Source organism: Geotrypetes seraphini, chromosome 2 (genome assembly GCF_902459505.1).
Source record: "Geotrypetes seraphini chromosome 2, aGeoSer1.1, whole genome shotgun sequence".
Classification (NCBI taxonomy): domain Eukaryota; kingdom Metazoa; phylum Chordata; class Amphibia; order Gymnophiona; family Dermophiidae; genus Geotrypetes; species Geotrypetes seraphini.
The window spans coordinates 498,840,285-498,853,988 of NC_047085.1; the positions used below are offsets into that span (position 1 = coordinate 498,840,285).

Sequence of the window (13,704 nt, forward strand, 5' to 3'; positions counted from 1 at the left end):
TAAGCCAGTGTTTCCCCAGAATATCACTATGATATAAAAGAGAGCCTTATACAGGGATATGCTTTTTGCCATCGAGGTGTCTCTATCAGCAGACCCACTGGCTTTTGAAACTTCCTACATTCAGTACATACAAGTAGTTTCTCTTCTAGGTCAGTCTCTGAATGGGTGTTGTTTAAGTTTGCTACAAGGTTGTGGAACAATTTACATTTTTTAATCCTGGTCGTCCATTGCGTGCTACAGCATTATTTGTCTTCCCCTCTGTTCGTGGCTGTGTATATAAAGAGATTTTTACGACAACAACTGTCCTATCAAGCTGCTAGCTGGGATACTGATCTTCGTAGATTATTATCTCTTTGCACATCCTATTTGCATTTTAGGAAATTGTTGAAATAAACATTATTTACTAAATTTTGAGGTAACTAATCTGCATATTACTATGATCGTTTAGTCTTTCCAACTCATTTAAGATTAATGTTGTCTGTGAATTTCTTAAGATTTTTGTACATCACCGAGATTGTTCAGTCTCTTTAGCTTATTAACCGCATAGAACTGCAAGGTTTTGCGGTATAAAAATGTGATGTTATGTTTACTCACACCATGAGAGGACCAAACCTCATTCATATGCGAGAGAATTTTAAGTATGCTCTCAGTCCCTTTCCTGTATGTTTGTATTGGTTGATCTGTAAGATTTTGTTTGTCTTGGGAGCTCTTTCCATGTTAAAAAAACATAAGAGCTGTTACATTGGGACAGACTACAGGTCCATCAAGCCCAGTATCCTGTTTCCAATACTAGCCAACCCAGGGCACAAGTACTTGGCAAGATCCCAAAGAGTAAAACATATTTTATCCATTGCTTATGCTAGAATTTATCAAGTGGATATCCACCTGGATTTCTGTTTTAGGAAGTTTTCCAAACATTTTTTAAACCCTGCCAAGCTAACTGGTTTCACCACATTCTCTGGCAATTAATTCCAGTTTAATTACACATTTGAGTAAAGAAATATTTTCTCCTGTTGTTTTAAATCTTCTACTTAGTAGCTTCATTACATGCCCTAGTTCTAGTATTTTAGAAAGAGTCAATAAGCAATTCACATCTACCTGTTCCACTCCACTCTAATCTTTTAGACCTCTATCATATCCCCAGAGTGGTCTGGTTTTCAGATTGAAGGGCCGTAACCACTTTAGTCTTTCTAATTCTACTATATCTTTTTTGAGATGTGGCTACCAGATTTGCACACAGTATTCAAAATGCGGCCGCACCATGGAGCGATACAAAGGCATTATAACATTTTCATCTTTGGTTTTCCATTACCTTTCCTGTTAATTCCTAACATTCTATTTGGTTTCTTAGCTGCTGCCGCACACTGAGCAGAGGGTTTCATCGTATCAACGATGACACCTAGATCCTTTTCCTGGGCAGTGATTGCTAACGTGGAACCATGCATCATGTAGCTATAGTTCAGATTCCTTTTACCACATGCATCACATAACTTACATGAGAACGTTCTCTCCACTGCCTCATTTCTCTCAGGCACAGTCGCACCTGTAGCATTTTGCTCATGCCAGATCCATTCCTCCAGTGTCTCTCTTAAAGGATCTTCCTTGGGTGACTCAGTTTTGATAAATCGCTCCTTCTTAATCTCTTTCAGATACCCTTCTGATGCTGGGGGAGGAGGGGAGGAGAGATGGAAACAGAATTTAACATAGTTTCAAGTTTATTTTTAACTTAATGAATCGCTTATTAAATTTTACTAAGCGATGTACAAATTAAAACAAGTAAAATATAAATTTATATCAATTTAATCAGTAAATAACATGGGTTAAACAGACTGACATACAAACTTACAGATACATATGGAGAAGAAGGGTTGAACTACAATTATTATTGTGGTGGTAGAGAGGAAAATGGTGATGGAATTCAAAAAATGTGGGATAAAAATAGTGGATCTCTAATTAGAAAACTAAGAACGTAAATTAAAGAACCAAGGCTGGTATTGGACAGACCTGCACGGTCTATGTTCCATATATGGTGTTTCGGTGTAGGATGGGCTAGGGTGGGCATCAGTGGGAACTCCACTAACTTAGAACATGAGAACGTTACTGGCCAAACTTTACAGTAGATATCTTGCAAACAACGGGATGGTTGGATAGGCTGGAGTGAGCTTAGATGGCAACGTCAGCATTTGGAACCTAGGACAATACCAGGTGGACTTTAGTCCATGGCCCAGAAATATAGAAAAAACAGACAAGTTAATCTAATCATGTATTTTTTAATGGGTATAACTTATGGGCAGACTGGATGGACCGTTCAGATCTTTATCTGCCGTAATTTACTATGTTACATAGTAAATGACAAGTCTCCCCTGACCCAAAAGACGGGTGAAAGGAAGAGACAGCCCAACCAAACTGACCTAACCCCAATTTTTTAAAGGGAAGCCCTCGGTCACACAGTCTGCAATGAGACCACGCCCCTAAAGCACCAGCTGTCACAATCAAATACCCCGTGTGTTGAACTAATGCACCAAATCAGTGTGCTATACAGTGAAAAATAAATAATTACATCAAAAATATATAGGTTGGTCTTCCCTTCAACCGTCTTTTGGGTCAAGGGAGACTTGTTCTTTTGATACACTTCTCCAGTACTCCTCTATCTACGTGGATGTAGTCTACAGACCTCCGATTCAATCGCAGCAAATTGATAAGGATCTGATTGTGGATATCCAAAAGTTTGGAAGGAAAGAGGAGGTTCTGCTGTTGGGAGATTTCAACCTGCCGGATGCGGACTGGAATGTTCCGTCTGCGGAATCGGAAAGAAGTAGGGAGATTGTGGATGCCTTTCAAGAGGCTCTGCTCAGACAAATGGTGACGGAACCCACAAGGGAAAAAGCGATATTGGATCTGGTCCTCACAAATGGAGAGAGTATCTCTAATGTTCGAGTGGGTGCTCACCTGGGTAGTAGCGATCATCAAATGGTTTGATTTGATATAACGGCTAAAGTGGAGAGCGGCCACACGATACTTAAAGTCCTAGATTTCAAACGTACGGACTTTAATGCAATGGGAAAGTACCTGAAGAAAGAGCTGTTAGGATGGGAGGACATAAGAGAAGTGGAAAGACAGTGGTCTAAGCTGAAAGGAGCGATAAAAATGGCTACGGACCTTTATATGAAGAAAATCAATAAAAACAAGAGAAAAAGGAAGCCGATATGGTTCTCCAACCTAGTGGCTGAGAAAATAAAGGCGAAAGAGTTGGCGTTCATGAAATATAAAAAAACCCGAGGAGAGCAGAAAGGACTACAGGGTAAAACTGAAAGAAGCCAAGAGAGAGATACGTTTGGCGAAGGCACAGGCGGAAGAACAAATGGCTAAAAATGTAAAAAAGGGAGATAAAATTTTTTTTCAGATATATTAGTGAAAGGAGGAAGATAAAAAATGGAATTGCTAGGCTAAAAGATGCTGGGAACAAATATGTGGAGAGTGATGAGGAGAAAGCAAATGTGCTAAACAAATACTTCTGTTCTGTGTTCACAGAAGAAAATCCTGGAGAAGGACCGAGATTGTCTGGCAAAGTTACACGAGAAAATGGAGTAGATTCTGCGCCGTTCACGGAGGAGGGTGTTTATGAGCAACTTGAAAAACTGAAGGTGGACAAAGCGATGGGACCAGACGGGATCCATCCCAGGATACTAAGGGAGCTCAGAGAGGTTCTGGCGAGTCCTATTAAAGACTTGTTCAACAAATCTCTGGAGACGGGAGTGATTCCTGGGGATTGGAGGAGAGCGGATGTGGTCCCTATTCATAAAAGTGGTCACAGGGATGAAGCAGGAAACTACAGGCCGGTGAGCCTCACTTCAGTTGTTGGAAAAATAATGGAAGTGTTGCTGAAAGAAAGGATAGTGTATTTCCTTGAATCTAATGGGTTACAGGATCCGAGGCAACATGGCTTTACAAAAGGTAAATCGTGCCAAACGAACCTGATTGAATTTTTTGATTGGGTGACCAGAGAGCTGGATCGAGGACATATGCTAGATGTAATTTACTTGGATTTCAGCAAAGCCTTTGATACAGTTCCTCATAGGAGGCTGTTGAACAAACTTGAAGGGCTGAAGTTAGGACCCAAAGTGGTGAACTGGGTCAGAAACTGGCTGTCGGACAGACGCCAGAGGGTGGTGGTTAATGGAAGTCGCTCGAAGGAAGGAAAGGTGACTAGTGGAGTCCCTCAGGGTTCGGTGCTGGGGCCAATCCTGTTCAATATGTATGTAAGTGACATTGCTGAAGGGTTAGAAGGAAAAGTGTGCCTTTTTGCAGATGATACCAAGATTTGTAACAGAGTAGACACCGAAGAGGGAGTGGAAAATATGAAAAAGGATCTGCAAAAGGTAGAGGAATGGTCTAATGCCTGACAACTAAAATTCAATGCAAAGAAATGCAGAGTAATGCATTTGGGGATTAATAATAGGAAGGAACCGTATATGCTGGGAGGAGAGAAGCTGATATGCACGGACGGGGAGAGGGACCTTGGGGTGATAGTGTCCGAAGATCTAAAGGCGAAAAAACAGTGTGACAAGGCAGTGGCTGCTGCCAGAAGGATTCTGGGCTGTATAAAGAGAGGGGTAGTCAGTAGAAGGAAGAAGGTGTTGATGCCCCTGTACAGGTCATTGGTGAGGCCCCACTTGGAGTATTGTGTTCAGTTTTGGAGACCGTATCTGGCGAAAGACGTAAGAAGACTTGAGGTGGTCCAGAGGAGGGCGACAAAAATGATAGGAGGCTTGCGCCAGAAGACGTATGAGGAGAGACTGGAAGCCCTGAATATGTATACCCTAGAGGAAAGGAGAGACAGGGGAGATAAGATTCAGACGTTCAAATACTTGAAGGGTATTAACGTAGAACAAAATCTTTTCCAGAGAAAGGAAAATGGTAAAACCAGAGGACATAATTTGAGGTTGAGGGGTGGTAGATTCAGGGGCAATGTTAGGAAATTCTACTTTACGGAGAGGGTAGTGGATGCCTGGAATGCGCTCCCGAGAGAGGTGGTGGAGAGTAAAACTGTGACTGAGTTCAAAGAAGCGTGGGATGAACACAGAAGATTTAGAATCAGAAAATAATATTAAATATTGAACTAGGCCAGTTACTGAACAGACTTGCACGGTCTGTGTCTGTGTATGGCCGTTTGGAGGAGGATGGGCAGGGGAGGGCTTCAATGGCTGGGAGGGTGTAGATGGGCTGGAGTAAGTCTTAACAGAGATTTCGGCAGTTGGAACCCAAGCACAGTACAGGGTAAAGCTTTGGATTCTTGCCCAGAAATAGCTAAGAAGAAAAAATTAAAAATTTAAATTGAATCAGGTTGGGCAGACTGGATGGACCATTTGGGCCTTTATCTGCCGTCATCTACTATGTTACTATGTTTTGGGTTTTTGCTTTGTTCACACAGTAAATGACGGCAGATAAAAACTTGAATGGTTCATCCAGTAGTTGGAACCTAAGTACATAACTGGGCAGATGTCTATAGTCTATAGCCCAGAAATATCAATGAACAAAGACAATTGAACTTAATCATGGGCAGACTGGACGAACCCATCAAGTTCAGCGGGTTTCACAGCAGTTTGTTTCATTGAAAGTCTACACAAGTTCAGATAAGTACTGACTTTTCATGGTTTTTTTGGATTGCTTGATTTTTGACATTTTTGATTTTGGAGAGACTATTTCTTGTTCCAGTGTGATTTTATATTTAAACACCCCAAAAATATGTCACAGGTGGCAGTGAGATTAGCCTGATGAATGAGGAAACTCCTTTCATCTTTAAGGAAGCACCAAAATTGCTGCATGTTTTAAGTGAGCAGCCATCAGTTTCTGGTTTTGTGGGATTTTTGGGTATTGTTCCAGGAACTTCTTTGGTTTTTTTTGTATTTTATGCTTTACATTTGGACACTTAGGGCTCCTTTTACGAAGGCGCGGTAGCGGTTTAACCTCTGGCTGCGCTAGCCACTACCACCTCCTCTTAAGCAGGCGGTAGTTTTCCGACTAGGGCAGGGGTTAGCGCATGATGAAAAGTCGCGAGCGTTAAAGCCACTACCACGGCTTCATAAAAGGAGCCCTTATAGTTACATCAGCTATAGACCTGGTGTAACTGTGGATATTTATATGTGGCAGGCACATATAACTTACAGCATTCTGTATGCAACACATAAAAGTGGCAGCCCAGCCCATGCACCTCCTATGTAAACACCCCCATGCATTTATGTGCTCTGCCATTTATAGGAGCCGTTACAGAACAGCGCTTAGGTGTTCTTGCTGTCATCTGTGTTCATTTGCCTGCAAAAGAAACAGTATGAGTTCAAATGACAAGAAAATGTGGGTGCCCTGTTACTGAACTGCCCTTTACAGGTATCATTTTAAAAGAAAACATTCAATATACATAACAGTACAGAATCCTTTCTGGTACCAAGCACTGCACCTGTATGTAGCGTCTCTCCAACGTGCATCCTCTGATGTACTGTCATATCTGACCAATGAGTGACGGACATCCCACACACAGTACATATATAAGGTTTCTCTTCTGTGTGGCTCCTAAGGTGCCTGGTCAGCTGCGACCTGCTGGAGAACCTCCTCCCACATTCAGAACATGAGAATGGTTTCTCCCCCGTGTGGATTCGTTCATGCTCCACCAGCCTCCGTCTGGCCTGAAAGGTCTTCCCACACATGTTACACATGTGTGCAGTCTGTGCTGTGCTGCTGCACTCCACGACACTGTCTGTAACCCGAGCGAAGCTGTCATTCTCGTTCCCTGACGATTTACCTCCATTCTCGTAAGACATCTCCAGTTTTATGGTTCTTCCCGCGGCGCGTTTCTCCTCACTTCTGAACCAGCTGTGACCTGCTGGATGAACATAACACACATGAATTAGTTCTGGATTCAGATTAAAGGGGGGATAAAACCTCCACCAAGCTGAAGGCTGCCTTGTTGTTCCAAAATTATAATCAAAATGAAAGGGTTCAAATTAGCAAAAGAATCCAATGAAGGCAGGGGATCAGAAAGAATGTACCTCCCTGGGAGGTAATGGGCTTAGCTTCTAGCTTCGCTTTTCCTCTCCTCCTAGAGGGTCTAGGAATGATGGGAAGGCAAGAGCCTCAAACAGCGGAAGGGCTGAAGGCTGCCTCACCACTGGAATCAAAGAGGGTGTATATTTTATGCATTTAACAATTGCAGATTTTATTGTAACTAATTATATTTATCCTTAACTACATCACCACAAGTTTTCTGTTAGTTCACCAACTCCTCATTAGTAAACGGCAGGAGTCCCCCAAGTCCCTCCTTGAGGGCCAAATCCAGTCGGGTTTTCAGGATTTCCCCAATGAATATGCATTGAAAGCAGTGCATGAACACAGATCTCATGCATATTCATTAGGGAAATCCTGAAAACCCGACTGGATTCAGCCCTCAAGGAGGGACTTTGGGGACCCCTGGTAAACGGGATATCTGTATCCATCTATAGCTTCAATTACTAAACTCTAACTCCACAGGAACTAATGCAATATGATGAATAAGGACAACTGCAAGTTTGAGAATGTAATGATGGCCTGTGTGACTGTTTGGTCTCTTTTGTGTAATTTTGTATATATGGTTATTTAAGCAATTTTATAATGATTGCAAAAATATTTTCTGTAATAAGGTGGTAAACCAATGGTTCAATAAAATATATGAATGTTAATACAGTTTGGTCCTCTTTTCCAAAGGTGCGCAAAGCATTTTTGCTTGGATCCACACATGCGCTAACCTCTAACGCGTCCATAGGACAACATGCTAAAAAACGTAGCACACCTTTGTAAAAGAGAGGGGTTAGACTTGAGTATAATAGCTTCCCTGTGGAGTTACAAGTTTTTTGTTAGGTAAGTATAAATTTAAATGAAGTGAAATTAAATGGTGCTGGAATCCTCCACCTGCTCACAAAGAGTAAAGCTATAGGACTGAGCATTCCAGAACATTGTGCCTCAGGAAACTGAGACAGGGGGGGTGGACGTTATAAAAATAACCTGCATTTAATCACTCTCCCACCCATTTCCAAGGAATAATTTTTAGCGACGCTAAAGCCTCTCTTCCACCCAGGGCACCAGGCATTTAGAGACCCTGTTTTAAGCAGTTTATTTCCCCTGCCACACCTTGGAGACTTCCCAATGTGACATGGGACTTCTGGTGTGCTTTCCACTCCGTGAGCAACTGGAACTTCTGCCCGCAAGCCTCGCACACCAAGTGCTTCTCCGCTGCCTGCAGCTTTTCGTGCACGGCGAGGTGGGAGTGCACGCTGAAGTGCTTCCCACACTCCATGCTCTTGTACGGCCTGTCCCCTCGATGTATCTTCATATGGTACTTCGGGTTCGAGACACAGGTAAAGCACTTCCCACACTCCAGACAGGTACTTGATTCCAGGCCTATGTGGGATCTCACGAGCTGCTTTAGTTTCTTTTTGATAATGTTCTTCCCAGAGTTGGGAAGAAGCAAATAGCTTGTCCTGAGTACGAATCTTATGATGCGCACCGAGGTCCTGCTAGTGGGCTAAACACTTTTCACAGTCAGAACAGGGATAAGGTCTCTCCTCCAAATGGGTCTTCTTATGGATTGTAAGTGTTTCTTTCAAACTGAAGCTCCTCTTCCTTTCTCTGGGTGCAAATGGTTTTTCCCCTGTGTGAGATTCTGCCTGTACTTGACACACTTCCTGCACACAGCACGCCTGTATAGTTTCCGTTTCCTCACAGTCTGCTGGTGCGTGAAGGCGCTCATCAGTGTACTAACCACCAGGTCAGGAGGCCGAGACGCCGCTAACATCTCCTCTCCAGTGCTGCCATTCAGAACCTTCTGGTGAAGCTCTGGCTCTTGGATACCTTCTTCAAAATGTTCCTCCATGGTTCCATCCCTAGAACTTTCATCTGGTGAGAAAACACACAGGCACAGCCATTATTTTCAGCATTCAGCACCCAAACCCTAAACAATCAGCCAGAAAAGAACACAAGACAAAAAGCAAGCACATTAGGGGTTAGCATGAAGCAGGAGGGCAAACAGAACCAGTTGATGTACCGGGGTGAGGGAGAATTGATCCAGATTTCTACTTTTATATCCCCTCCCTCTGTCCACTTACCCACCTCTAGGTTTGTTCTTCTTACATAGGTAACCCAGTAAGTAGCAATATTCTTCAATCACAGCAGGTGATTTTGTATCCCTCACCACAAGACACCTGTTCATAATTACAGCTTCCCTTCAATGTAATAATTGTGGCTCATTTGTGACGGGACACCATTCTGAAACAGGGCAAAATCAGCACACTGATTTCCTAGTCCCTGTGAAAGAATGCTGAATCATTCCCTCTCTCCCCCTTACCTGTCACAAATTAACCCTTATCTTAATTTAACTAGTCCTTATTTGGAAAGGACATCAGCTGACAGGCCTTGAATACTGCAGAGACTCAGGTTTTGTCTACGTGTTAATCAAGCATTGCCTACGTGTAGAGTTGAGGGTGACACGTTGTAAATGCATGTGACTTTGTATCCACCAATCATTAGACATGTAATCGAAGGAGTTACTATGATGTCATTAGCATAGAAGCATAATAAAAGGGGCTTGGAGCTAGCCACTGGCAACACCTCCTTCCTGACTCGTATCCTGTGTGTGTGTTCGCTGTGTTCCATCCTTACACATTTGTCCTAAGGTCGGACCTTTGGTCATTTAGGGTTTGCCTCATCTGTCTCCAACTCTCTTCTATGAAGGAGGAGATCGACAGGCTCAGACAGGAAATGGCTACAATTAAAGGATCTTTCAGGACTGCACTGCTTGCAGCCAACCTACCACCCACTGCCACAGAAGATAAAACAACCCCAAAATAGATGGATAACTGTAGGCTCTGGTAGATTGCAACTGGTGACATAGAAGCATCCCTCTCTACCAATTGTTTCAATTTGTGGATTAGTTAAATACTTTTGATAATAATTTGATTTTTATTCCACATATAGCTCAACGTGTGATTTTTTTGGACATACATAGTAAATACGATTAAGTCAGTTTTATACTTCCATATTTAGAAAGCCTATAGACAGCAACACTTTACATTATCTTAAAAGCCTTTAAAATAGCATACCTTCAGGACAACTGTTGAGGTTAAAGAGACTGTGTTCTTTGCAAAGTCATTTTAAACCACGAGCAAGAGTTATGCTCGCTCCGTCTCAAGCTCGAGGTTACTCTGTAAGGCATACAAAAGAAGAACATCAGGACACAGAGACTGGCTTCGTCTTCCTTCCAATCCAACAGAGAATAAACAGGACTTAGGGCTCCTTTTACGAAGGTGCGTTAGGGCCTTAACGCGCGGAATAGCGCACACTAGACCTTAACGCCAGCCTTATTCTAGAAGAGTACCGTGCGGTTTAGCACACGGTAATTTTGTGCGTGCGCTAAAAACGCTAGCGCACCTTAGAAAAAGGAGCTCTTTGTGTTCTTCCTTAATCACATCAAGTTCTGGCGATCGGAAATACCACTAGCAAGCATTGGAATATTTTACGGTACTATCCAGTTTTTACACAAATTCTGAAGTTTGCTTATACTGTACAGTACCAGAGGGAAAATTCGGGAGAACTTATTAGGAAAAACCAAAAACACCCTGAAAACTTCTTTGCACAAAAAGTACTAATTTTAACATTGGAGGTGGGCCTCAGAGACCTAGGGCTCCTTTTATGAAGCGGCTTAAGCGCGCACGACTTTTAATCACGCGCTACCCCTGTGCTAGCCGAAAAACTACCACCTGCTCAAGAGGAGGCGGTAGCGGCCACCGCGTCTGGCGGTTCAGCGTGCGCTATTACGTGCTTTCGTAAAAGGAGCCCCAAGAATCAGGCAGTTGGCTGCTAGTTTTTATGGCAAGTCAACATCTCAAATCATCGGCCCAGGCTCCAGTTCTTTTTGAATTTTCCTTTTTAAAATTTTTTTTATAATAAACAGTTTTCATCTTTTTTATATATTTTTAACATTTTGCTTAGACTGCTATTAAACTTCATCAATGAAAGATAACGCCTATAATATCAAAAAGCACTGATCTTTATGAACGCCACTGCAAGTGAACAGCACTGCTTAATGAAACCCCACGGGGCCTCCGTTTCACCCTAATAGGCTGCGTCGGGGGATAGTGTTCAGCAGTACGAAACACGACTTCCTACGTGACTGAAAATTTTTTCAAAATGGGTGTGTTTGGTTTTGACTATACATTTGAACAGCCGTTTGTGTATTTATATTTATGGTTTCAGAACTTATTAGGAATTCATTACAAAAGGTCCATATCGCTCTCACTAGGGGCTCCTTTTATGAAGGTGCGTTAGGGCCTTAACGCGCAGAACAGCGCGCGCTAAAACGCCACACGCACTAGCCGCCACCGCCTCCTCTTGAGCAGGCGGTAGTTTTTCGGCTAGCCCACGCTATTCCAATGCGTGCGCTAAAAACGCTAGCGCACCTTTGTAAAAGGAGCCCCAGGTCATCAAAGTTGTGGAAAATGTATTTATTGCCAATATGCTTAGGTTACAGATCATACAGCGAATCCTGTCATTGGAAGAATTTTGAGCTACGTAAACATAGAGACTGCAACATCTGTCAAGACGTATATTGTACATCATGCCCATGCTCTCTACTTTATATTGCCCATATGCAATGTAAAATCAAATTGAGACTTGAACATCTCGGTTGCATTCCCATGGGATGCACCATTAGCAGAGCACATGACAATATCAGACAACTTCAAAACATTCAGAAAAGAAATCAAAACCCTGCTTTTCAAAAAATTCATCCAAATATCTTAACCCCTCCTCTTTTACCTCCAGAAGATTCACCTACCTTCAGATAACCTTCCCCCAAATGACCCTCCTTAACACCTTCCAATTAAACAAATACCATAAATAGATTGTAACCTACCCTCTCTAACTGCATTCCATATGTATTTTTCATACAGTTCTTCACTGTCAGTTTAATTTCCATCCTATAAGTTCACATAGAATTTTTCTTTTTTAAACCATCTTTAATTTCTCTTCTTTATTAATTTCCAGGTACTTTAGTTAGATTGTGAGCCTTCGGGACAGTAAGGGAATTTTTTAAGTACCTTCTTACTTCTCATTTATAATCTTAATGTATATTTTCTTCAAACCGCTTAGAACCTAACGGATGTAGCGGTATATAAGATATAAATTACATTACATTACATTACACATCATGATATCAGAGGGTTGTGAGTCACCGTTCTATTGTAAATACATACTCCAAATGGAGAGAATATTTCACAGATTTTGCTAAACAAAGAGCAACCATTTATTTTTGTACGGCAGACTCAATGGTTTAAGGAAACTGAACGGACTGCCTTATGACCAATCAAGTGTCAAGTTGTCAACAGGTCAGCCAATCAGCAGCATTTAAGGGTCAGTAAAGGTGTCTTTTGTCAGTTATTCAGCCGAATGGCTTGAGTTCTTGTCCAGGTAATGCTGCCTACGATTTATGTAATTTGAAGATTATAGATTAACTAGCTGATAACCCGGCGTTGCCCGGATATTTATTTATCCCAAAATGTCCAACCCCCTACATGTCCCACCCCCCTATGTCCCACATGTCCCACCCCCCACGTTACCCCCCCCACATGTCCCATATGCCCCACCCCCATGTCCCAACCCTCTACCCTCCACATGTCCCAAAGGAATGTCCCTCTCTATGGGGCTGAACTTAGACTTAAACGGCATCGGGAGTGTCGGTATTCATCTCTGCGAGCCCGAAAACTATGGGTTGGACATTAATATCTGTCGCTTTTGATAATTTTAACATATCACCCCCTTCCCACCCCCACAGTATTTTACCCCGTCCCACCTGCACAATATTTTTCCCCAGCTAGTAAGTCATATGTGTACCAAGTTTGGTTGAAATCTCTCCATGCGTTTCAGAGTTATGAACATAAGAACATAAGCAGTGCCTCTGCCGGGTCAGACCACAGGTCCATCCTGCCCAGCAGTCCGCTCCCGCGGCGGCCCAAACAGGTCAAGACCTGTCTGAATCATCAGAAGGGGCTCCCTTGCCACCTTGGTTTCCCATTTAAGTCCTGCCTTCCTATCGAAGTCCTAGCCCTCCGGTCTTGCACATGCACGACCTGGTTGGTTTGTACTCATTACCTGGGTAACTTCCTATACTTGTGTTACATCCCAGCTCCTCCCTCAGTATCCCACGATCCCTTTATCCCTCAGGAATCCATCCAATCCCTTTTTGAATCCTTGTACCGTACTCTGCCTGATCACTATGCTGAGTATTCATGTGTGAGCCCGAAAACACTATGGGGTAGATACTAAAATCTGTCATTTTCAATCATTTTTACATATCCCCCCCTTCCCACCCCCAGTGTTTGTCCTCAGATAGTAATGTGTATGTCAAGTTTGGTTGAAATCTGTCCATGCATTGAAGAGTTATGCTGGAACATACATACATACACACACACACATATATTCAAATTATAATGTGAAATATTTGACAAAATGAATACAATACAACTAACGCAAAACTTGATTATAAACAACAATTTTAGTTTCACCTCCAGGAGCAAGAACATATAAATTCTTGGGTGAACCCACCCTTGAGCAAGCAACATAGAGTTGTGGGCCGCGAGACCCCCAGAACATATCACCCCAGGTAGTGAGGGATCTGCATACCAA

At 42.6% G+C, this 13,704-nt stretch overlaps 1 protein-coding gene across 5 annotated transcripts in view; it reads right to left on the reverse strand.

Annotated features, from left to right (window-relative positions):
* LOC117354464 (zinc finger protein 3-like) overlaps positions 1-13,704 on the reverse strand; it is a 30,605-nt gene that overhangs the window by 13,203 nt on the left and 3,698 nt on the right. For 3 of the 5 annotated variants that reach the window (XM_033932062.1, XM_033932058.1, XM_033932059.1), the window contains exons 2-5: positions 10,125-10,226; positions 8,158-8,922; positions 6,455-6,877; positions 1,496-1,663 (exon numbers count right to left, since the gene is read on the reverse strand). In XM_033932062.1, the coding sequence (XP_033787953.1) occupies positions 1,496-1,663; positions 6,455-6,877; positions 8,158-8,359 (793 nt within the window). In that variant the 5' untranslated portion in view covers positions 8,360-8,922; positions 10,125-10,226. The remainder of the gene's footprint in view (positions 1-1,495; positions 1,664-6,454; positions 6,878-8,157; positions 8,923-10,124; positions 10,227-13,704) is intronic. The other 2 variants (XM_033932061.1, XM_033932060.1) reach the window with 2 other exon arrangements.